Raw genomic sequence first — 24,054 nt, forward strand, 5'->3', positions numbered from 1 at the left:
TAATGTTTAGAGAGAGAGACACACATATGCAAATTATAAAACAAATGGGGTAAATGTTAACAATAGGTGAATCAGGAAAAGGGTATATATGTCTTCCTTGTATAATTTTAATTTTTTTAAGCTTGAAAATATTTTCAAATAGAACATTTTTTCAGTTGTTTTCTCACCATTGCCTACTATTCATTTGGGTGAATATTCCTTTATTTTTTATTTTCTATTTTTTTTGAGGTGGAGTCTTGCTCTGTTGCCCAGGTTGGAGTGCAGTGTCGTGATCTCAGCTCACTGCAAGCTCCACCTCCTGAGTTCACGTCATTCTCCTGCCTCAGCTTCCTGAGTTGCTGGGACTACAGGTGCCCGTCACCACACCCGGCTAATTTTGTTTTTGTATTTTTAGTAGAGATGGGGTTTCACCGTGTTAGCCAGGATGGTCTCGATCTCCTGACCTCATGATCCGCCCACCTTGGCCTCCCAAAGTGCTGGGATTACAGGTGTGTGCCACTGCGCCCGTGGATATGCCTTTATTTAAGCAGCCCCCAGTGGCAGACATTCGTTTCTAAACTTTTGCCATTAAAAACAATCCTTCAGTGAATAACTTAGCAGATTGTTTTGCACAGATGAGAATTTGTCTGTTGAATTGCTGTATCAAAGGGTATTGTCTTTTAAATGTTTATAGCTATAGCAGTAGCACCTTTAAAAAAACGTTGTTGATGGCTAATCATTAGACCTTGGAGAAAGGGATTTCTGGTTTCTACCTTTCTTTTTTCTTTTGTTTTGTTTTGTTTTTGAGATGGAGTTTCACTCTTGTTGCCCAGGCTGGAGTGCAATGGGACAATCTCGGCTCACTGCAACCCCTGCCTCCTGGTTCAAGGATTCTCCTGCCTCAGCCTCCCAAGTAGCTGGGGCTACAGGCATGCACCACCACGCCTGGCTAATTTTGTATTTTTAGTAGAGATGGGGTTTCTCCATGTTGGTCAGGCTAATCTCGAACTCCCGACCTCAGGTGATCTGCCCACCTCGGCCTCCCAAAGTGCTGGGATTATAGGCATGAGCCACCGTGCCCGGCCATGGGTTTCTACCTTTCTGAACAAATGTATTACTTTCTCTTTGTAGTGTACATATGAAGATTGAAGAAAAGATCACATTAACCTGTGGACGAGACGGAGGATTACAGAATATGGAGTTGCATGGCATGATCATGCTTAGGATCTCAGATGACAAATATGGCCGAATTCGTCTTCATGTGGAAAATGAAGATAAGAAAGGGGTGCAGCTACAGGTGTGTAGAAGCTTTTGATAGGGAGTGTTAACACTTTGTCTACCTATTATAGTCTTTGTCAACTAGAGTTCCCAATATGAACCACAGAAAATTATTTAAGTTATATAACTAGCATCACTCTAAATGCATAGGAAAGAAGTTGATTTATTGCATACAGTAGCTACCTGAGAGTGAGTAAAGCAGCTGTGTTAGGATGGCTTTTAAATATTGGAACTGAATAAAAGGTCATTTTGAAATCTAATAAATGACTTCATACTCACTAGCAAAAGGTACAAAGAGATGTTTATTTTTTGCTGTTATGAAAACAGTAAATTAATCACTTAGGATCTTGCTTGAAATATAGTTTTTAAAAAAACAAGGCTGGCCGGGCGCGGTGGCTCAAGCCTGTAATCCCAGCACTTTGGGAGGCCGAGATGGTCGAATCACGAGGTCAGGAGATCGAGACCATCCTGGCTAACACAGTGAAACCCCATCTCTACTAAAAAAAATACAAAAAACTAGCCGGGCGTGGTGGTGGGCGCCTGTAGTCCCAGCTACTCAGGAGGCTGAGGCAGGAGAATGGCGTAAACCCGGGAGGCAGAGCTTACAGTGAGCTGAGATCCGGCCACTGCACTCCAGCCTGGGTGACAGAGCCAGACTCTGTCTCAAAAAAATAAATAAATAAATAAATAAAAATAAATAAAAAAACAAGACTTTAAGACAAGTGTGGTGGCTCACGCCTATAATACCAACACTTTGAGAGGCTGAGGCCAAAGGATCGCTTGAGCCCAGGAGTTCAAGAACAGCCTGAGCAATGAGGGCTGAGCAACAAGACCCTGTCTCTACAAAAACTTAAAAAATTAGCCAGGCATGGTGGCACAATGCGAAATTTACTCATTCTGCTATTAAACTACCAGTGCTTGTTTTGTTAACTGAAGGGCAGTATCTAATGATGTATTTGAAAAGTACATAAAATCCTTTCAGTATAAGTGTGTGTGTTCCAACTATTGGATAGAGATATATATAAGCCCTTCTTTATATTACAGGTGTTGTTGTCACATTTCATTTAGCTTAACATCTTGTCACAAGAACAAAGCCTTTTTAGGGAAGAGTGTTTTTGTCTACTTTCCCTCCCGTAGTCAGCACAGAATTGTCTTTTGGAAGCAGTGCTTATATTATTTGACAACATTTTTGCTGGCTTGTAAAGTGCTATCCAAAAGTGATTTCTGTTTTTTTTTTGTTGTTGTTGTTGTTTTCTGAGATGGAGTCTCTCTCTGTCGCCCGGGTTGGAGTGCAGTGGTACAATCTTGGTTCACTGCAACCTCTGCCTCCTGGGTTCAAGCAGTTCTCCTGTCTCAGCCTCCTAAGTAGCTGGGATTACAGGCACCTGCCACCACGCCCAGCTAATTTTTTTTATTTTTAGTAGAGACGGGGTTTCACCATGTTGGCCAGGCTGGTCTCAAACTCTTGACCTCGTGATTCGCCCACGTCATCATCCCAAAGTGTTGGGATTATAGGCATGAGCCACCATGCCCAGCCCTTCTGGGTGTTTTTGTTTTTGTTTTTGTTTTGTTTTGTTTTGTTTTTTTGACACAGAGTCTCTCTCTGTGATGCAGACTGGAGTGCAGCGGCACAGCCTTGGCTCGCTGCAGCCTCAGCCTCCTGGGCTCAAGCAGTCCTTCCCTCCTCAGCCTCCATAGTAGCTGGGACTATAGGTGTGCACCACCACACCCAGCTATTTATTTATTTATTTATTTATTTATTTATGTATTTACTGAGACGGAGTTTCACTCTTCTTGCCCAGGCTGGAGTGCAATGGTGTGATCTCGGCTCATTGCAACCTCTGCCTCCCGGGTTCAAGCCATTCTTCTGCCTCAGCCTCTCAAATAGCTGGGATTACAGGCATGTGCCATCATGTCCAGCCCCAGCTAACTTTTGTATTTTTAGTAGAGATGGGGTTTTGCCATGTTGGCCAGGCTGATGTCAAACTCCTGACCTCCAATGCCCCGCCCACCTCAACCTCCCCAAAAACAATTTCTTTTAAAAAGATAAGACTATCTTAATTGGCTTGGATTTTAACAACTTTAAGTCTCTAGGCAAAATTGCAACTAGACTTTACACAGAGCTTGCCCTTTTCTGCTACTTTATATAAGGCCAAAAATGCTATTTGACCCAGGCAGCTGATCAGGGTCTTACTGGAACGTTCTGCTTGGCAAACCTGGCCCCACCATGAACCTGCTCCATGTGAAGTATTTTTGGAAAGGACTTGGTTAATGGTCTTTTAGCTTTTTCAGGTGCAAACTTGTTCTATAATGGCTTTTAGAGTTGAAATTATTTTTTTTTAAAAATTACTGGTTTTTAAATATCTTTTTTTTTTTTTTGAGACAGAGTCTCGCTCTGTCACCCAGGCTGGAGTGCAGTGGCCGGATCTCAGCTCACTGCAAGCTCTGCCTCCCGGGTTTACGCCATTCTCCTGCCTCAGCCTCCCAAGTAGCTGGGACTACAGGCGCCCGCCACCTCGCCCGGCTAGTTTTTTGTATTTTTTTTAGTAGAGACGGGGTTTCACCGTGTTAGCCAGGATGGTCTCGATCTCCTGACCTCGTGATCCGCCCGTCTCGGCCTCCCAAAGTGCTGGGATTACAGGCTTGATTAAATATCTTAAATTATTTTAAAAGTCTTTGAAGAAGGGAAATCTTTCTTCAAAATGAAAAAGAATTGGAATTTGTTAGGTACTCTATTTTAGATGTTTGGATTATGGGCCATATAAGCCTAGAGAGGGGTTGTTTCTTGTCTGTCTGAACCTCAGGAGTTTTCCTTTCCTTCTCATTCTAGACCCATCCAAATGTGGATAAAAAACTTTTCACTGCAGAGTCTCTAATTGGCCTGAAGAATCCAGAGAAGTCATTTCCAGTCAACAGTGACGTAGGGGTGCTAAAGTGGAGACTACAAACCACAGAGGAATCTTTTATTCCACTGACAAGTAAGTGCCTCTGGCCAGTCCCACTAAGCTAGTTTGCATTGAGAACTGGAAATAGCCCTTGCTTGTACACTTTTATTTTTATTGCCATAGCAAAGTTCTTTTTGACAAAATGACTTTCTTTTGAAATGGACCTGGTGCTGCATTTTGTATATTTTTATCATTAGTTTTCATTTTTACTAGCTTTTATTTTGAAACCATTGTGGTTTTGTTGTTGTTATTGTTTTAGAGACAAGGTCGTCTTCTGTTGCCCAGGCTAGAGTACAGTGGGGCGATCATAGCTCACTGCAGCATCTAACTCCTGGACTCAAGCCATCCTCCTGCCTCAGCCTCTTGAGTAGCTGGGACTAGGACTACAGGCACATGCCACCACATCCAGCTAATTTTTTTTTAAAAGACACAGACTCCCTCTGTCTGTCACCCAGGCTGGAATGCAGTGGTGTGATCATGGCTCATTACAACTCCTGGGCTCAGCTGATCTTCCACCTCAGCCTCCTGAGTAGCTAGGAGAACAGGGAAGTGCCACCACCCCTGGCTTTTTTTTTTTTTTTGGAGAGGTAGAGTCTCACTTTGTTGCCTAGGCTGGTCTTGAACTCATGGCCTCAACCAATCCTCCCACCTCGATACTACCACCTTGGTTGTCTGAAGCGCCAGGATTACAGGCATGAGCCACCACACCCAGCCATCTTTTTCTAATATTCTAGTATGACTGCTTTGCTTTCTTCTCAGTTAATTGCTGGCCCTCGGAGAGTGGAAATGGCTGTGATGTCAACATAGAATATGAGCTACAAGAAGATAATTTAGAACTGAATGACGTGATTATCACCATCCCACTCCCGTAAGTGCTGTGCCCGTGTCCCCTATGTTGGACTTACAGAAGTGGTCTTTTGGAACTCATTTTGGAGTCAGCACCTACCTGACCTGACGGTCCATTCAGAGATACTTGATTCTTAAAAAAGCTAGTTGTGAAAGAAGCCAGATACAAAAGGCTACATGTTATGTGATTCCAGTTCTTTGACTTTCTGGAAAAGGTAATACTATTGAATAAAAATGAGGAGGTAGAGAAGAAGGTACTTCACTTCAGAGGGGCACAAGGGAACTTTTGGGAATGATAGGAATGTTCTAGGACTTGTGTTTGCTTTGGCAGCACAGGTACTAAAATTGGAACCAGAGAAGATTAGCATGGCCCGTGTGCAAGGCTGACATACAACTTTATGAAACATTTCATATTTATAAATAAGTAAAGCAAAGAAATTTTTTTTGAGAGTCTCTCTGTCACTGGAGGTCACTGGCACGATCTCAGCTTACTGCACCCTCCACCTTCCAGGCTCAGGCTATCCTCCTGCCTCACCCTCCCAAGTAGCTGGGACTGCAGGCGCATACCACCACGCTTGGCTAATTTTTGTATTATTTGTAGAGATAGGGTTTTGCTGTGTTGTGCAGGCTGATCTCAAAACTCCTGAGCTCAAGTGATCTGCCCACGTTGGCCTCCCAAATGCTAGGATTATAAGCGTGAGCCACCACACGCAGCCAAGAATTGTTCTGTGACTTGATTGTGGTGGTGCTTACTGCACACACTTGTTGAAATACATTGAGCACTTTGAATGGATGGATTTTACTGACTTTAAAACCAAATTGAACAAACAAGCCAGTTGTAGATCCGGAGCTGTTTTTATTTTTTATTTTTATTGGAGACAGAGTTTTGCTCTTGTTGCCCAGGCTGGAGTGCAGTGGTGCCATCTCAGCTCGCTGCAACCACCACCACCTGGGTTCAAGTGATTCTTCTGCCTCAGCCTCCTGAGTAACTGGGATTGCAGGCATGTGCCACCCTGCCCAGATAATTTTTGTATTATTAGTAGAGACGGGGTTTCACCATGTTGGCCAGGCTGGTCTGAAACTCCTGACCTCAGGTGATCCACCAGCCTTGGCCTCCCAAAGTGCTGGGATTACGGGCGTGAGCCACCGTGCCTGGCTGTTTTTATTTTAATTTTTTTGAGACAGAGTCTCACTCTGTCGCCCAGGCTGCAGTGCAGTGGTGCAATCTTGGCTCACTGCAACCTCCACCTCCCAGGTTCAAGAGATTCTCATGCTTCAGCCTCCCAAGTAGCTGAGATTACGGGCATGTGCCACCACGCCCAGCTAATTTTATTTTATTTTATTTTATTTTTGAGATGGAGTCTCGCTCTGTTGCCGGCTGGAGTGCAGTGGCATGATCTCGGCTCACTGCAACCTCTGCCTCCTGGTTCAAGCAATTCCCCTGCCTTAGCCTCCCAAGTAGCTGGGACTACAGGCACGGGCCACCACACCCGGCTAATTTTTTTTGTATTTTAGTAGAGACGGGGTTTCACTATATTGGCCAGGATAGTCTCGATCTCCTGACCTTGTGATCCACCCGCCTCGGCCTCCCAATGTGCTGGGATTACAGGCATGAGCCACCACACCCAACCTAATTTTTGTATTTTTAATAGAGATGGGGTTTCACCATGTTGGCCAGGCTGGTCTCAAACTCCTGGCCTCAAAATGATCCACCTGCCTTAGCCTTCCAAAGTGCTGGGATTACAGGCTTGAGCCACTGCACCTGGCCTGGAGCCGGTTTTAGATGTTGGCCCTCAGCTTGTTTGTGTAGTAATGAAGGTTTCCAGAAGGAGGAGCCATTTCTCAGTCAAGCTTTCTGTTTTGCAACTTTCAAAGAAATTGAGTCTATCAGGCTGAATGTTTTATTTTCACGTGCTTTCTAAACTTTCACTAAAGATGAGAGTGTGTTCAAGGGAACTGTTGATTCTTGTTAAACAAGATGTCTATATTAGTTACAGTAAATTTCCTAACAGCCCTTTTGGAGCATAATTTATATACAACAAGCTACACATATTTTAATTGTGCAGTCTTGGCATGTTTACACCTGTGAAACCACCACCATAATCAAGATAACAAAAATGTCTTTCAACCCCAGAAGTTGAGTTCCAATAAGCTTTTGTTGTACACCCTAAGTGTCCCACTCTCTAGGATCATCTGGAAATGGTATCTACCTTATCTGTTTAGTAGCATTTCCAGTGAGCATGCAATTATTACTTCACCAGTAAATCCTAGCTCCTTTCACCTGCCCATCAGCCCTCATGATTAAGCACAGGGTCTAATTATGAGTACCAGTAAGTGTATCCTTAGTGTATCTTTACTGTTATATTGCTCAGTTATTGCTGCAGAGAAAATGGTACTAATTTAATTCATATTTTTCTTCCCTTTTTGATAATTCAGGCCTTTACATTATCAGGTCTGGTTTTAGTCATTCTTAGTTCCACTTTTTAAAACATGCTTTATTACTAGTATCCCCTTTAATGGGTAACCATCTTATCCTCTACAGTATGGTTATTGCTTCAGAACAGTAGATGGCTGCCTTGGACCGTTGTAGGACTTGGGCGTTGGTGACAGGTAGAGTTTTGTTTGTCAAGATTTCGTTTACTGGACTATTTATAGAATGCCACAATTTTGAGGCCTGTCTACCCTATAATTGTGGTTGTGGTGGTTTCCTGTATTCTAGTTCAGTTTTGCAATGGTCTCCAGAAGAGACCCTTATACAACATTTTACTCCCATTGTCTAGAACTGATCAAATTAGAAGAGATCAGAATCAGAATTAGAGCAAGTGCACAGAGAAAGAACATAAAAGAACCAGGACCCTGAAATTGATAGGGAAGAATTAATAGTCTTACGCCACTCGTAAAGTTTACTTTGTCTCTCTTATTTACCCTATCCCTAATATAAACATTGAGTGTCACTGGTGAATTAAAAGCCAGTAAATTTAGAATGTGTAGGAGTAGGTGACACTGCCTGTCAGCCGTGTGTAGGGGTGCAGAGTAAATCTTAACTAGCCCTGCTTCTCTTGCAGATTAAGGACAGCTATGTATCTGTTTCTCCCATCATGTTTCCATTTGCCCCAGGGGTAATTGTGCTTTCACTTATCAAATAAAAGTCCATTTACTGGATTGTAAATCAAATAAACCCATTGGTGTCAACTTCAGTAAGTTTGAAACATTCTGAAATCTTTAAAAACAAATTATCAGCCAAGTGCAGTGGCTCATACCTATAATCCCAGCACTTTGGGAGGCCGAGGCAAGCAGATCACAAGGTCAAGAGATTGAGACCATCCTGGCCGACATGTTGAAACCCTGCCTCTACTAAAAATACAGAAATTAGCTGGGCATAGTGGTGCACACCAGTAGTCCTAGCAACTTGGGAGGCTGAGGCAGGAGAATCACTGGAACTGGGGAGGCAGAGGTTGCAGTGAGCTGAGATTGCGCCACTGTACTCCAGCCTGGCGACAGAGCGAGACTCTGTCTCAAGAACAAAACAAAATAAATTCTCTCAGAGGCCTCCATTCATCTCCATTATTGATGTTTAGAGTTTCCCCCCAAATCAACCTGCTTGTTTCCCTATTGTCTCCTATAAAGAGTGCTACATTATGTTAAAATTCCTTATTTACAAGGCAGCAGGGTTTTTGGAAACATAGCCATCTTAACACATTTGTTGGTCGCAGTCCCCAGATCTAGTCCATAAATTGGAGCAGCCATAGACATATCTGCCAAATACCTATTTTTGCATATTAACTGTATCTACAGAGGGAATTGAGTGAAACTCTTAGCCAAGGCACTAGGACTTCATTGTTTGATCCTTGAAGTTATTAGGGAGCCTTTTTTTTTTTATTTTCCTGAAATTGTAGTCCTAGAAGGCAGAATTTGAGGATCGTAATCAAATTTGGGGTTGGTTTTCCTTGGTAGAGTTCCAGCTCTGAACAGCTACCTTGACCAGAATGTTTCTTACAACAGGTCTGGTGTCGGCGCGCCTGTTATCGGTGAGATCGATGGGGAGTATCGACATGACAGTCGACGAAATACCCTAGAGTGGTGCCTGCCTGTGATTGATGCCAAAAATAAGAGTGGCAGCCTGGAGTTTAGCATTGCTGGGCAGCCTAATGACTTCTTCCCTGTTCAAGTTTCCTTTGTCTCCAAGAAAAATTACTGTAACATACAGGTACTCCATTTTAGTTGAGAACATGTATAGGGAAAGTGGTAGGACAGTACGAACATGTATAGGATGCCAGACAGGTAGCATGGCTTTTTGTAGTCAGATAAAGCTCAGAAAAAAGCTGATGTCTTCTACAGGAATTCCCTTTCTAATTCATTGTGTGATCGTGGTCAAATTCTTTATCACTTTACCTCAGTTTTCCTCTCTAGATCAGACAAAGTAAAGAAATTGAATATTAATACGTAAAAAAGTACTTGTGGATTGTGCAGGGTTCATAAACACTTAGTTGCCTATTTTTTTTAACCTTATATATTTTAAAATTGATTTACCAAAACACCCAACACATGGTTTTTTAAGGCCTTGCTGTCACTTGATTTATAACCAAAGAATGAAAGTTTTTTTATTTGGAAGACAAAATTCCTGCAAAAAAAAAAAAAATTCATTCTATTACAAATGGAAATTATTTGGGGGTTATTTATGTCACAGCTCCCTTTATTAGTACAAATAATCATGAGCCAATTCTGTTGCAAACTCTGTCCTTTAGGTAGGCAAAGCAATAGAAATGTGTGAACTGTTCCTTCGGATTTTTTTTTTTTTTTTTTTTTTTTTTTTTTTGAGAATGAGTTTTGCTCGTTACCCAGGCTGGAGTGCAGTGATGCGATCTTGGCTCACCGCAGTTTTGGTTTCTCCATGTTGGTCAGGCTGGTCTTGAACTTCTGACGTCAGGTGATCCACCCGCCTCAGTCTCCAAAACTGCTGGGATTATAGGCGTGAGCCACTGTGCCCAGCGGAATTTTTTTTTTTTTTTTTTTTTTTTAAGAGTTTCACTCTTGTTGCCCAGGCTGGAGTGCAATGGCATGATGTTGGCTCACTGCAACCTCTGCCTTCCAGGTTCAAGTGATTCTCCTGCCTCAGCCTCCTGAGTAGCTGGGACTACAGGCACGTGCCACCATGCCCAGCTAATTTTGTATTTTTAGTAGAGACAGGGTTTCACCATGTTGGCCAAGCTGGTCTCCAACTCCTGACCTCGTGATCCACCCACCTCGGCCTCCCAAAGTGCTGGGATTACAGGCGTGAGCCACCGTGCTCAGCCCGGAACGTTATTTTTTAACTCATCATTCTTCCAGTTTTTGTTGTTGTTGTTTTGAGATGGAGTCTCGCTCTGTCACCCAAGCTGGAGTGCAGTGCGATCTCAGCTCACTGCAGCCTCTGCCTCCCGGGTTCAAGTGATTCTCCTGCCTCAGCCTCCTAAGTAGCTGGGTCTACAGGTGCGCACTACCACACCCAGCTAATTTTTTGTGTGTATTTTTAGTAGAGATGGGGTTTCACCACGTTGACCAGGCTGGTCTCTAACTCCTGACGGCTTCCCAAAGTGCTGGGATTATAGGAGTGAGCCACCGCGCCTGACCATTCTTCCAATTTTTGAATTTGAGTTACTAGAACCTAGTTTATATTGTTAATATTCCCCTCTTTTTGACTTGCTTGTTGTTCTGCCCCTACCTTAGCTTCCCGTATGGTCTCCATCTCCCCTGTAAGTGCTTAGAAAGTTGCAGCTTCCCCCCTTGGATGATTCCAAAGAGCAGTTCTCTCTCCCTAACCAGTTAGTGACATAACCCCATCAGTGTTGGAAGCTACTGTATTGAACTCAAGACATTAGATAGAAATGGGTAAATTTTCCTGTTGGGGCTCTTCAAAGATTAGGACAGTGTAGTTGCTCTCCCAAAACCTCATTAGAAAGTATGAATCAGTGGTTCAAGTGTTGTGTTGGTGCCATTATAGGTACCTTTGCTACAGGTAATTAATTAAACTGGACATTTATTTATTTAAAAAGGAGAAACCTCATTGGAAGGACCCAGCCATGCCTAAAAAATAAGTATGATAGAGCAGCTTACAGGGACTTTTAACACGGGACTTTGAGAGCAGAACAAATGAATAATGTGAAGAGCTAGAACATTGCGTTTTGGGTCAGAATGTTAATATATCATCCTGATAGAATGTCCATGAATTTCATAGGTTATATAGGGCAGGGCTGGGCTATGGCCACTCATTTTGGAGCTTTTACTTAATACTACTGTACATCTCATCCCAACAGTTGTCTTTTCTCTCTCTAGAAGGAGAGCAGCTTAATCATGTTGGTGGGGAAGAGTGATGCTGTGACTTTCGGTTATGAATTGAACATTTTTCTAGTATTTTACAGTTACTTTTTTTTTTTTTTTTTTTTGAGACGGAGTCTCGCTCTGTCACCCAGGCTGGAGTGCAGTGGCCAGATCTCAGCTCACTGCAAGCTCCGCCTCCCGGGTTTATGCCATTCTCCTGCCTCAGCCTCCCGAGTAGCTGGGACTACAGGTGCCCGCCACCTCGCCTGGCTAGTTTTTTGTATTTTTTAGTAGAGACGGGGTTTCATCGGGTTAGCCAGGATGGTCTCGATCTCCTGACCTTGTGATCCGCCCGTCTCGGCCTCCCAAAGTGCTGGGATTACAGGCTTGAGCCACCGCGCCCGGCCTACAGTTACTTTTAATACCACTTTTAGGGAAATTGATATGTTCTGTAGTGAGAATGTAGTCAACATCATGGAGACTCAAACCTCCTGCTTTACCTTACTCTTTGTTTATTTTCCTAGGTTACCAAAGTGACCCAGGTAGATGGAAACAGCCCTGTCAGGTTTTCCACAGAGACCACTTTCCTAGTGGATAAGTATGAAATCCTGTAATACCAAGAAGAGGGAGCTGAAAAGGAAAATTTTCAGATTAATAAAGAAGACGCCAACGATGGCTGACGAGTTTTTCCCAAATTTACAAGCCATTGGAGACCCCTTTTTTCTGATACAATGCACGATTCTCTGCGCGCAAGGACCCTCGACTCACCCCCATGTTTCAGTGTCACGGAGACATTCTTTGATAAAGAAATGGCACAAACATAAAGGGAAAGGCTGCTAATTTTCTTTGGCAGATTTTATTGGCCAGCAGGAAAGCGAACTCTCCAGAGAATGCCCCCAGTTAAATACCTCCTCTTCCTTTACCTAAGTTGCTCCTTTATTTTTATTTTATTATTATTTTTGGGTTTTTTTTTTTTGAGACGGAGTCTTGCTCTGTCACCCAGGCTGGAATGAAATGGCATGATCTTGGCTCACTGCAGCCTCTGACTCCTGGGTTCAAGCAGGTCTCCTGCCTCAGCCTCCCGAGTAGCTGGGACTATAGGTGCACACCACCACCCCTGGCTAATTTTTTGTATTTTAGTAAAGATGGGGTTTCACCATGTTGCCCAGGCTGGTCGTGAACTCCTGAGCTCAGGAAGTCCACCCAACTCGGCCTCCCAAAGTGCTGGGATTACAGGCATGAGCCACTGCACCTGGCTGCTCCTTTATTTTAATCCCTAAATATATAATCCCTAAATATAGTTATATTTCATACTTTGTTTTTAAAAAGTTTTCTCTGTAGAAGATTTTAATCTTTCATACCCTTTACCTTTAGGTTTTTCTTTCTATACATTCAGTCAGGCACTGGGATCATCTGTTTACAGGCATTGTATTTATTTGGCACTCCTGCAACAAGTATATCTAACCCATTCTTGATTTTTGGACTATTCAGGTGAACTGTTTGAGGGGTGTGGGGTCTAGAAGTTAAAAGATAAGGATGTCTTCTGTCCTTTTCCCATATCCATTCATTCCTTCATCTCTTTGCCAAGTTGTTTTCCTTTCAGGGCCTGTCCTTCCAGTTTAGAACAGTACCGTGAATCCCACTTGTGTCAATATTAAAGATAGCTGAGATGTACCTTTCAAATGGCACAGTCCCTCTTCAAGATGTCTAAAAGAATGGTTATGTCTGTCCAGTTAGGGATTTCACATCCACATGTAATCATGTCTGCTGCTATTGCTACCCAAATTTCCAGTTCTCCACATTTTGGGTACTTAAGCTAAAACGTAATAGCCTCAGTCTTTGTAATCCATTCACATTCCTCAATTTCACCACCTCCCACTTCTAGACTGCACTCTCCGTCATCAGTCCTCTCCTTTCGAACAGAAACAGGGTTATGATTTTGAAGGCTGTGGGTTCAGGGAGTCTTTGGGCCAATCCTGTTGGCCCTAAACTGTCAAGGAGGCTTCATTTCACCATTCGATTTTTTGCATTTTAGGAGGCAACTGATTGTTTTGGTATGTACAGATTACTCATGTATACCCCATTTCCTTCCAGTCAGCCCAACATTTTCCACCAGTCTATCTGTCCCCGTCTCTGAAATCCATCCTTCTCTTCCCTCTAAACCTTTTGAGTATCATCATGTACTGGTGGTTTCTCGGTTCCATCTCATCCATTTTGTTTTCAATGGAGACTACAGTGTCAGCCAGCTCAGCCTTGGCTTTTAACTCAGTATTCCAGTCCATAGGGTGGTGAAAAGTTGCTACAAGGCTGCAGGCACTGGCAGTGGGAAGAGGCAGATGACTAGATGGACTTCTGTGCTTTTAGCTGGTTGACAAGTACCACTCCCACTCTGAACAACATCTGGCCTTCCCTGCAAAGAGTGTACTGTACTTGAAGCAGAGCACTCGCACATAAATGGCTGTGTATGGAATTGCTTGCCAAAGAAGTTTCTAGCCTTTCCCTTTCCCCTAACTGCATCAGGGAAGAATTCTTATCTCTAGCTTAGTTTCCACATGAGGTTTTTCTGAGAAAGGGGCCTGGGACAAGAAGTCTGTCATGTAGTTAAGTAGGCAAGAAATCCTACTAATCCAGTTTTGTTTGAAAGTTGTTTGTCCATATGATTTTTTAAAAGTCAAGTTTAATTTCAAAAAACCTTTTTTTTCTGAGATTACTTTTGGGGTAATATTTAAAATGAGAGACATTTTGTAACCCTGTAAAATACATAGGGAATATAACATTCCAGTGTATACAAAGAAGGCAAATTCTTTAATCAAATAAAGAGCATTATAAAATGAGATGTTTATTGGATTCTTGACTCACTTTGGTGTCTGCTTGTTGATTCAGGATGCTGTAATGGGACCTAAGATTAAAAATTAATGACATGATTTTTTTAAGAGAAAATAATCTCTGAGAGTATTCATTGCCTTTTCTCCATATTATATGTATTGTGCTTCCTTGTGTATTTTTCTACATTTGATACATGCACTCCTGACAGTGTAGCTTTTGAATCTGATGCTACTTCTGGCCGTTTGGGGGATTGGAGTCTTAATTTTGTCAGATGGCAGTTGGAGAGTCAGAAAAGTCAGGCTTCATCTTTAATCCTGGAGTCTTCTCTTCCCCATTAGACCGTGATGAGAAGTGTTCCAGGGATGAGGGATAATGGGAACAATTTTTGGGAACTGTTGATAATTCCCTTGGGTAAAGCCACTTACTTTTTTTTTTGTTTTTTTTGTTTGTTTGTTTTTGGGTTTTTTTTTTGTTTTTTTTGAGACAGTCTCGCTCAGCTGCCCAGTCTGGAGTGCAGTGGCGCGATCTCGGCTCACTGCAACCACCACCATCGCCCAGCTTCAAGCGATTCTCCTGCGTCAGCCTCCCAAGTAGCTGGGATTACAGGCAACCGCCATCATGCCCGGCTAATTTTTTTTGTATTTTAGTAGAGACAGGGTTTCACCATGTTGGCCAGGCTGGTCTTGAACTCTCTGACCTTGTGATCTCCCCGCCTCGGCCTCCCAAAGTGCTGGGATTACAGGCGTGAGCCACCGCACCTGGCCAGAGCTGCTTACTTTCTTATGCTTTTTTAAAATTTAACTTGGAAAAACTATTGAGTGTCAAAACATTGGAAGGCAAATTATTCTCACTTATTAATAAGTATCTGGGATGAGAAATTTTTAATTTAACGTTGAAAGCTAAGATTCTGATTTTTCCTTGGTGAAAAAGTATCTGGTCTAATGTTGCTCAAGTGTGGCTTAGCTGTCTGAGTGAGACTGTAGCCTTACTCGAATGAAACGATTAAGGTCTGTCATTCCTTTACTCACTGTAGCTTCAAATTTGTCAACCCATGCATCTCTGATGGGAAACTTTGCCCTCCAATTAATTTTTAAATTGTGAACAGTTTTAAAGTTGTTCACACTGTAGGTAGGGTCTGAGATTTACAGGGTTGCTATAGAACAGCTTTTTATTAAACTTCACATCTGGCAGGGCTTATTGGAAGGAGACGGGAGAAAAATGGAAAAAGTCATCCTCAAGAAGATGAAAGTCTAACTAGAAGCAATGACTATCCTTGCTTGCAAAGCCTTTTTTTTTTTTTTTTTTTTTTCAAGTTAGACAAGTGTTAACTACAGCTAGTACTAAACATGGATCTATATGAGAGTAGCGAATATGGCTTCTGTCTTGTAGGCTTTAGAGAAATCACAAGCAAAATCTCACAAATGATTTTCTTTTGCTATGCACATCTGTCTTATTACAACCCCCTCACCCCAAATTCCCTCGTCTTAGAAGTTCCACAAGTAGGTTTGTTGCTGTGCATTGCTGTTACCCAAGGGCAGACAGCAACACTACAAACGTCTTAACGTCTTATCCTGGGGAGTTGGTGATTGATACGGAGGTAGGCCTTTAGGAAAATTAGACTATCTTTCCAAACCAGGCTGTTTTCCCTCACAATCACAAGTCAAGCTATTAGAGTTTTCAGAAGCTTAGGCCACTTCTCCCACCCCCCACCAAAGTTATTTGACCTGCTGTTCTTAGGGAAGGGGCTAAGTGGTTATTTAGGGTCTAAACCAATTCTGGAAAGCTGCCCTAGGTGTACTCTGTGATCAGATTGATTACCAAACCAGGACAGGGGCTGTTTGAAAGAAGTATTAGAAATTCAAGACAATGAGAGAAATCAAAATAGGTCTTGTTTCCCATTCTTTTGCCCAAATGAATGCTTGTTCTTTTCAGCTCATTAGGAAAGCCCTTAGCCTTGGAGGTACACAAGACCAGTTTTCTGTCCTCCCCAAATTTCCCACTCAGCTTGAATGCGTGTTAGCTTTGGGTAGAAGCAGACTGCAATTTCTAAGACAAGCTGAAAAGACAGCTTTGAGCTTTTCCCCAAGTTGTTGCAGGGTCATTGCTACCACCATGCCTACACCAATGATGGTGACTTCAGGATCCAGAGGCCAGAAAGGGATAGCTTTCTGGAAGAGGGTGTGTATCTACAAGGATTGCATGCTGTATGAGCAATAATCACCTCTCTGGGGCTAGAGGGAGTACAATTTGAGAGGTGGGACAAAGTGGGGAATGTGCCAAGGCAAAAGCAGGAGTATGGAAATCCACTCCTGACATTCATAGCCAATGCAGAGGGCCTTAGAAAAATCCACCCTTCCTTCCACACCCAGGCTTTGCCCTCTCCCCCTGCTTCCACTTCGGAAAGTCTGAAGCAAGCCTGGAAAGCTGTTTTCTGCTTTATTTCCCTCTCCTCCTCCTCCTTTCCTGAGCTCCCAGCTGCTCGACCTCTTGCGTAACTATGAGAGAGCACTGAGTTTTTTGATGGGCTCCAGATGTGGAGCGGGGCGGGGATGAAGAGTGGGGGCGGTAGGTCTTTAGTCCCCTGAGTGCTCTAACTGTGGGAACATAGAGGCCTGACACAGCAGGAGAGAGGACACATTGCACAGCACCTTTATCATGGGGTCAGCTGGTCACTGTGTTGGGAGGACAGTGAGAGAAGTTGGGTGCTGTTTCGACCCTCTGCCTCAGCATCTGCTGCCTCCATGGCAGGCTTGATTATTCCCTGAAACTCCTCCTGCCCAGTACAGTGAAGAGGAGCTGGGGGTGGTGAAACAGAATGAAGTGAAAAGCCTCTGAGGTACCGCAGTCTGGACCCCTCCCCTCAGTGCTGGGTCTTGGCACATGGGATACAACAGTTTGGGTTTTTTCTTTCTTCGTTTTTTTACATACCCGAATGGGCTATTACCTTTGTGATCTGCCTCATGAAGGTTCACCACAATTACTTTCATGACTTCAAACAATATGAAGAAAGGAAAAATTAAGAGTCTCGCTCCTCACATCCTAGGACTTCCTGGTACCCACAGCATATTCTGGAGCTTGAGTGTTCCACCTCCATTAGCTATAGCAGGTGGCAGCAAAGGGAGGCCTCTCCCCTCCCCCTCCTTGTCTGCTGCTTGGCCCCGGTCAGCTTCAGTCTCCAGCCGTGGGGGGCCCCCTGCTAAGGCCAGCCCTGTCAATGAGTGACCAGAGATTCCTGTAGTTCAGCCTCCTGCTGTTCCTGGGTTAGGGAGAGACAGCACTAACTAAACTCATTGAATCAGAACAGCACTTGTCCATCTCAAAGAGGAAAAATTATTTTTTGCTATCCACCCCAGCTGGAATTTAGACCAGACTTACAGGCTTTCTGCTCCTTCCTTCAGTGGAGAAGAGTCTCCAGGGTCCCTCTAGTGCAGGTCAGAGAAGACCAGAAGTCTAGCTGAGTTCAGCTCCCTAGGGTTTCCCCAGCCAGTCTCCTGGGCCAAGAGCTGGCTTTGCAAGGTTAGGATCCACTGTCAGCATTGGATTTCGGGGTGGAGGTTGAGATGGAGAATGACTTCAACCTAGCTCAATTTGGGGTCGCTTTTAAGTGTTTAGTGCTTCCTTCTCTTCCTTATTAACTCCCACTCCTACTACAGGTTGGTGTGCTCAACTGTAAGTCTACAGCCTGCCTCCATATCCCAATCTGTAACCAGCAGGTTTGTCGGCGTGGATGGGTGTGGAGCTCCATGGGTGCAAGATGATAATTCCATTCCGCTTTCCTGTGCTTTGGAGTTTGCATGGTACTTTAACGTGTCTTCTTGTGCCTATCCTTAAGAAAGTCTGTGAAGCCTGATGTGCGTGGTTATCAATCCCATTTACAGCTCTTCATGGTGGAGCTTAGAATGGGGCGAATGGGGCGAGGGGAGGGGGTGACAGGGAGAAGACCTGCGTACCCTCAGTAGATGTTCTGGAGATATTGAGAGCATGTTGTAGGGGCTTCGATTTAGGAGGTTCACTAGGAGCCTGTGGAGGTTTCCAGCATCAAAGGCAAAAAGAAAGAGGGGAGAGTTTGGGGGCGGGGAAACGGATTGTCAAAAACACCCTCTCAGAAGTGCGTTAATGCCTAGGAGTGGAGGGTGGTCTAGGAGAGTCGGGAGGGCAGGGTGGGAGGAGAGGGGGGTGTGTGGTCTTGGTGGTGGCCGTGGTGGCGGTGGTGGTGGTGGTGGTGGTGGTGGTGGTGGTGGAGAGCCCAGCTGCAAAGATGAACAAAGCGGGCGCTGTGCAGGCTGGGGGAGGTGCTGCTGTGGGAAAGGGTGGGTGGGGGGACCTTGGGCTCCAGCCCCACAAGGGCGTCTTCTTTGGCTGGCCAGGCGGACGGGATGGGGGACGGGGGCGGGGACTGGCGGGAGCGGGGCGGGACAGGCTCGCTCTCCTCCTACTCAGCGGGCTCCCGGGGAAAGGCAACAGTGTCCTCCTAAGCCTGAGGCCACCGCGACCGAGCCGAGCCGGGCTAAGGGACCAGTGTCTCCCTGTCCCCCCCACCTCTAGGTAAGAGTGCCCCCTCCCACTACACTTGCGGGTCCCATTCACTGCGGTGCTAGGACTGGATAAGGGGAAGTCCCTGGGGCCTGGCGAGAGCCCTGAGATCAGCTCTCGGCTAGGGAGCTCGGCAGAAACCCGTGGGGGAGTGAGGGCACCCCAGGTGAGTGCGTAGAGGCGAAAGGGGCGTTGTGGGGAGTTTTCCTGTGAGCCGCTTACTTTTGCCTTCCTCGGCCGCTGCCAACGCCACCGCCAGAGGGGGCCGTGGCGCTCTCCCCCGCTTGGAGAAACGCTGATCCTGGCCCCATCCAGACTCTCTCCCGCGGGCACCTAGGCGGCCGGGCGGACACTCGCGGGGTGTTGGGTGGCGAGCGCGCGCGCGGGTTTTCGTCCTCCAGCGCCCCACACCTCCCCCTGTCCGCCCACAGTAGGACCTTGGGGAGTGGGGGTATCTCCTGTGACGTCTTCCCCCTGTCCCCAGGCCGGCCGCCTTGATGGACCAGGAAGGGATTCGGAGTCCGGCTCAGAGTCTTGGGCGTCTAGGAGGGATGCCTGGGGGTGTCCAGGAGATGGGAAGCCCGCCTGGGGCCTCCCAGGCACTCCCCAAGGCCCCACGTCCTCGGGGGCCGGGGAGGCAGCCTGGGGCGCCTTGCCACGCCGCGCCGTCCAGACTAGAATCTCTAGAGTTCCCCCGAGCGGAGGCTGACCCAAGTCATCTGGGCTCCCCCGGGATAGGAAAGTGCGGGCGGGCGGCTGGGTGGGGGCGCCGGCGCAGGGTGGCCGAGTCGCCCGCGGGCGCTTCCGCCGAGGCAGGCTCGAGTGGGGACTTGGCCCGGCGACCGCACAGCCCGGCCGGGGACCCACGGCTCCGGGGCGGGGCTGCATTCTGGGCCGTTAGCTCAGCGGTCCTGGAGCCTCTGGAGGCTGACTCATTGGACGGCGGGTTCACCCCACAGCCGCCACACGCAAACGCAGGCGCCCCACCAAGCCGAGCTCCCACCCGGCACACACGCAAGCCTCCGCGACACTTCGCATACCTACGTCCCTGCGTCACGCCACCCTGACACACCCGGACCCGCCCACACGCCGAGGCCTGCCCACACACTCCATGTGCTGCGCCTCCCAGGAAACCGCCCCGCCCTCATGCAGCCCCTCACACCCGCAACCCCGCTTACACGCACCCCAGCTCACACATGCACCCCAGTCACACATGCACCCCAGCTCACACATGCACCCCAGTCACACAGCCCAGCTCACACACGCACCCCAGTCACACACACAACCCAGCTCACACACGAAGCCCAGCTTACACACACAGCCCCAGTTACACACAGCCCAGCTCACACACCCAGCCCCAGTCACACAGCCCAGCTCACACAAACAGCCCGTCACACACACACAGCCCATCTCACACAAGCACTTCGTCACACACACACAGTGCAGCTCACACAAGCAGCCCGTCACACACACAGCCCAGCTTTCACACACAGCCCAGCTCACACACACAGCCCAGCTCACACACACAGCCCATCACACACACAGCTCAGCTCAATACACAGCCCATCACACACGCAGCCCAGCTCACACACACAGCCCAGCTCACACACACAGCCCATCACACACACAGCTCAGCTCAATACACAGCCCATCACACACGCAGCCCAGCTCACACATACACCCCAGCTCACACACACAGCCCATCACACACAGTCCAGCTCACACACACAGCCCATCACACACACAGCCCCTCACACACGCAGCCCCTCACACACGCAGCCCCCTCACACATGCAGCCCCCTCACACATGCAGCCCCCTCACACACGCAGCCCAAGTCACACACAGCCCAACTCACACACGCAGCCCAGCTCACACATGCAGCCCCCTCACACATGCAGCCCCAGTCACACACACAGCCCATCACACACACAGCCCCTCACACACGCAGCCCAGCTCACACATGCAGCCCCCTCACACATGCAGCCCCAGTCACACACACAGCCCAGCTCACACCACAGCCCCAGCTCACACACGCGGCCCCTCACACACATTCAGCCGCCCTTCCCGCAGCTGCCAGGCTGGGAACGGGAGATGTCTGTGGGGCCGCCCCGTTTCCCGGCCGCGCAAACAAGCGGCTCCTTCTCCTTGCCCCGCCAAAGAAAGGCCTCTTGTCAGGGGCGGGCGGGCGGCCACGGCAGGCGCCCAACACTGCGGCCTTGTCCCACGCGGGCGGCCTGGGCAGGAGCAGGCCGAGGGGTGCAAGGGGCCGCTCCCTTGCGGAAACCTCCCTCCCTCGGCCCTGCGGACCGCGGAGAGGCACCTTTCCACCACCGGACACCCACTCAACAGCCCCGGCTCCATCCGCGCTCTCCCAGCTCCCCCTCTCCTCGGGCCGCCCATCTCTCCTCTCTCCCGCCTTTGGGGTCCCGGTCGGCCCCAGCCTCCCTCTCCTTCGCCCCATCTCCCCGCCCGTCAGTCTCCCCTCCGCTGCCCTCAATACCTCCTCGCGCATCCCCAGTCCTCCCGTCTGTTGTCCCTTCCACTTGAGGACCCGCCTGTCCTGTCTCCCCCGACCCCTCCACCTCTGTGTTCCTCAGTCTCCCCGCCGCATCCTCTGCCCTCGGTCTTCCCCTCCCCAACTTGGTTTTTTCGCATCCCTTAGTCGGCCTTTCATTTTCCCCTTCACATCCCGGTGGCTCCCCTTCCCCGCCCCGTCCCTCTGCACACCCCCATTCATCTCTGCCAGGTTTTTCTCATCCTTAAGTTCTCTCGTCCCCCTCCCCACTCGGGCGTGCCCCGCTGGGCTCCCCGCCTCAGTTTCCTTCCCTTCCTGACTCCTTCCTCTGCCGGCGGCCCTTTCTCGAAGGCGGATGTGCGCCTGGAGGGCGAAGGCGGCGGCCGAGAGGACCCCAGCTCGGCCTGGCGGGTCTCTGGCCACAGCCACGCACCGCTCGGGCCGAGGCCGAGGCCGACCCCCAGGGACACAGGTGAGGCCGAACGACCCGCGGGGCTCCCGGGAGCGCCCGAGCAGTGGCCTCGCGAAGGGCCGGGTCTGGTGCTCTGGGGCTGGCTTTGGACCTTGTCCTAGGAGCCCGTGGGAGCCCGGGAGCTGTGTCAGTGCCCGTTGGTGCCGGAGCCGGTCGGTCCTTCCCCGGCCTCCTTCAGGCGCGGGCCGAGACCCCCGAGAGTTGACTCTGGGTGCTCCCCTCGGCGGAGAGGGCTTCGGACTGGTGTCCCGCGTGGCTGGGGTGTCGGCGCGTTCCCGCGGGGGAGGAGGCCGAGGTGCCGGGCGGCCTCGCGCACAGAGGGCCTTGCCCGTCGCTCGTCAAATCCAGACACCTGGGCCTCCGCCACTCGGCTCCCGGGGCGGCGCTGGGGCGTCCGTACCCAGCGTGCGCGAGGACACCCAGGGCCGGACGCGCACCGCAGGGGCCTTTTTTTGGCTGCGGGGCCGGGCGGGCGGGTAATGACAGCCGGGGTGCTGGGGAGCCGCGGGCCGGGGGAAGCGGGGCCGCAGGTGAAGGGCGTCCCTAGCGCAGCGCCACTCCGCCGCCCCGGCCAGGGCGGGGGTCAAGATGAGGGCGCCCCCAGGTGGCCGCTCTCGGCTGCGGCGATCGCCCTTTGGGGAAAGCACCGCCTGAGTGCAGGGCAGGTTGGCCTGGTGTCTCTTTCCACTTCTCTTGGATCAGGTTACTGTGCTGAGGCCACAGCCTCGTACCTCCCAATCTCTCCATCTTTTCTTATCTTCTCCCTACACCTCTCTCCTTATCTCTCTCTCTACTTTCGCCTCCTTATTCTCTTCTCTTCTCTCCTCTAATCACTCTGGTTCTCCTTCGGACTTACTCCTTTACAATCTTGATTTCCACTTGAAATTCTTCGGTGTAAATAAATGAGCACACCACAGCTGCCCCACATGGCGATAGTGACAAATACTCCAATCTGACAGATGAATTAAACTAAGGCCCAGACAGGTGAAGTGCCTTGCTCCAGGTTACACAGCTCATAACAATAAACGGGGCCAGCTGCGGTGGCTTACGTCTGTAATCCCAGCACTTTGGAAGGCCGAGGCGGGCGGATCACCTGAGGTCGGGAGTTCGAGACCAGCCTGACCAACATGAAGAAACCCCGTCTCTACTAAAAATACAAAATTAGCTGGGCGTGGTGACGTGCGCCTGTAATCCCAGCTACTCAGAGGCTGAGGCAGGAGAATCGCTTGAACCTGGGAGGTGGAGGTTGTGGTGAGCCGAGATAGCGCCACTGCACTCCAGCCTGGGCAACAAGAGTGAAAGTCCATCTAATAATAATAATAATAAACGGCATTTTTATTGTGCTTTGCTTTCCTAGAATGCCATTTAATGTAATACCTGAATGTTCAGACAGTCCTTTTTAAAAAACTGACAGCTTTATTGAGGTATAATTTATATACTATAACATCCACCCAATTTAAGTATGCAATTCAAAGACTTTTAGTATATTTACAGAGCCATGCAATCATCATCACAATTTAATTTGAAAACATTCCCCCCGCCCCACCCCCACCAAACTTGTGCCCTTTTACAGTCACTTCTCATTCCACCCCTAGTCCCAGGCAAGCACTGATCCAGACAGTCTTTTTTTTTTTTTTTCGTTACTCTAGTTTTATAGAAGAATGACTCGACAATCAGGGAAGTTAAATAACTTGTCTAGGATCTTATAACTAATAAATAAATAAATAAAGTCAGGGTAGAATTTAAGGCTTTATATATCCCAGTCTAAAGTTCTTTCTACCAAAGGATGATATTTCTCCTTCACCATTATTTATTATTCTGTTTTTCTTAACCCCTCTTTTACATAAACTCCCCATTCCTAACCCACTCTCTTGCCCCTCCTCACTCAGAAAATGCTGAGGGATTTCCCTGAGTCTAAGGAAGCAGTACAGCAATCTTTGTCCTTGGAAATTCTTCTCCATGGCAAGGAATTCTGGGAAGGTGCCAGACCAGCTTGGGGCTTTGCATAGGTTAATGGCGTTTTCCTCCTCTCTTCCCTGGCAGTCTTGGGGTGGGCCCCAGCCTGGGTTCCGGCCTCTCTTCCGCCAGCTTGGGTGGAAATGGTGACGGAGATGATGCAGTCCAGGTCCGGAAGGGTGGAAGCTGGGAGGGTAAATTTAGTAACACCATAGCTAAGGTCCTCGGGACCCACTGCCAGGGTCAGACACTCCTTGGAATGCTGGCTGCTGCCCCTACTTCCTTTCCAAGTCCCCTGGTAGATGGCTTGAAGAGAGAGTGGAGGGAAACCCTGCTTCCCTGGGTCTGCTTCCTTACCCCTCAGTCACACTCTTAGCTTTCCCCAGTAACATTTCAGCAGCAAGTG

General features: G+C 47.9%; 2 protein-coding genes and 1 non-coding gene across 38 annotated transcripts in view; all 3 read left to right on the forward strand.

Moving 5' to 3' along the window:
- ARCN1 (archain 1) overlaps positions 1 to 14,179 on the forward strand; it is a 36,489-nt gene extending 22,310 nt beyond the window's left edge. For both annotated transcript variants that reach the window (XM_065529076.1, XM_005579824.4), the window contains 5 exons: positions 1,111 to 1,276; positions 4,088 to 4,235; positions 4,962 to 5,070; positions 9,051 to 9,255; positions 11,870 to 14,179. In XM_065529076.1, the coding sequence (XP_065385148.1) occupies positions 1,111 to 1,276; positions 4,088 to 4,235; positions 4,962 to 5,070; positions 9,051 to 9,255; positions 11,870 to 11,959 (718 nt within the window). In that variant the 3' untranslated portion in view covers positions 11,960 to 14,179. The remainder of the gene's footprint in view (positions 1 to 1,110; positions 1,277 to 4,087; positions 4,236 to 4,961; positions 5,071 to 9,050; positions 9,256 to 11,869) is intronic.
- Positions 5,364 to 5,466, forward strand: LOC123568880 (U6 spliceosomal RNA). The gene has a single exon (XR_006692440.1). It is a non-coding gene; the product is annotated as a U6 spliceosomal RNA (small nuclear RNA).
- Positions 14,180 to 18,603: 4,424 nt separating the features above from the next.
- Positions 18,604 to 24,054, forward strand: part of PHLDB1 (pleckstrin homology like domain family B member 1) — a 52,435-nt gene continuing 46,984 nt past the window's right edge. For 24 of the 35 annotated variants that reach the window (XR_012423760.1, XR_012423758.1, XR_012423759.1 and 21 more), the window contains exon 1: positions 18,604 to 18,716. Coding sequence is in view for 11 of the 35 variants with exons in the window: in XM_074015365.1 (XP_073871466.1) it covers positions 21,576 to 21,692 (117 nt within the window). In the remaining 24 variants the exon portion in view is untranslated. Of the gene's footprint in view, positions 18,717 to 21,573; positions 21,693 to 24,054 lie in introns of those variants that run through there. The other 11 variants (XM_074015365.1, XM_074015367.1, XM_074015364.1 and 8 more) reach the window with 1 other exon arrangement.

This window comes from Macaca fascicularis, chromosome 14 (genome assembly GCF_037993035.2).
Source record: "Macaca fascicularis isolate 582-1 chromosome 14, T2T-MFA8v1.1".
Classification (NCBI taxonomy): Eukaryota; Metazoa; Chordata; class Mammalia; order Primates; family Cercopithecidae; genus Macaca; species Macaca fascicularis.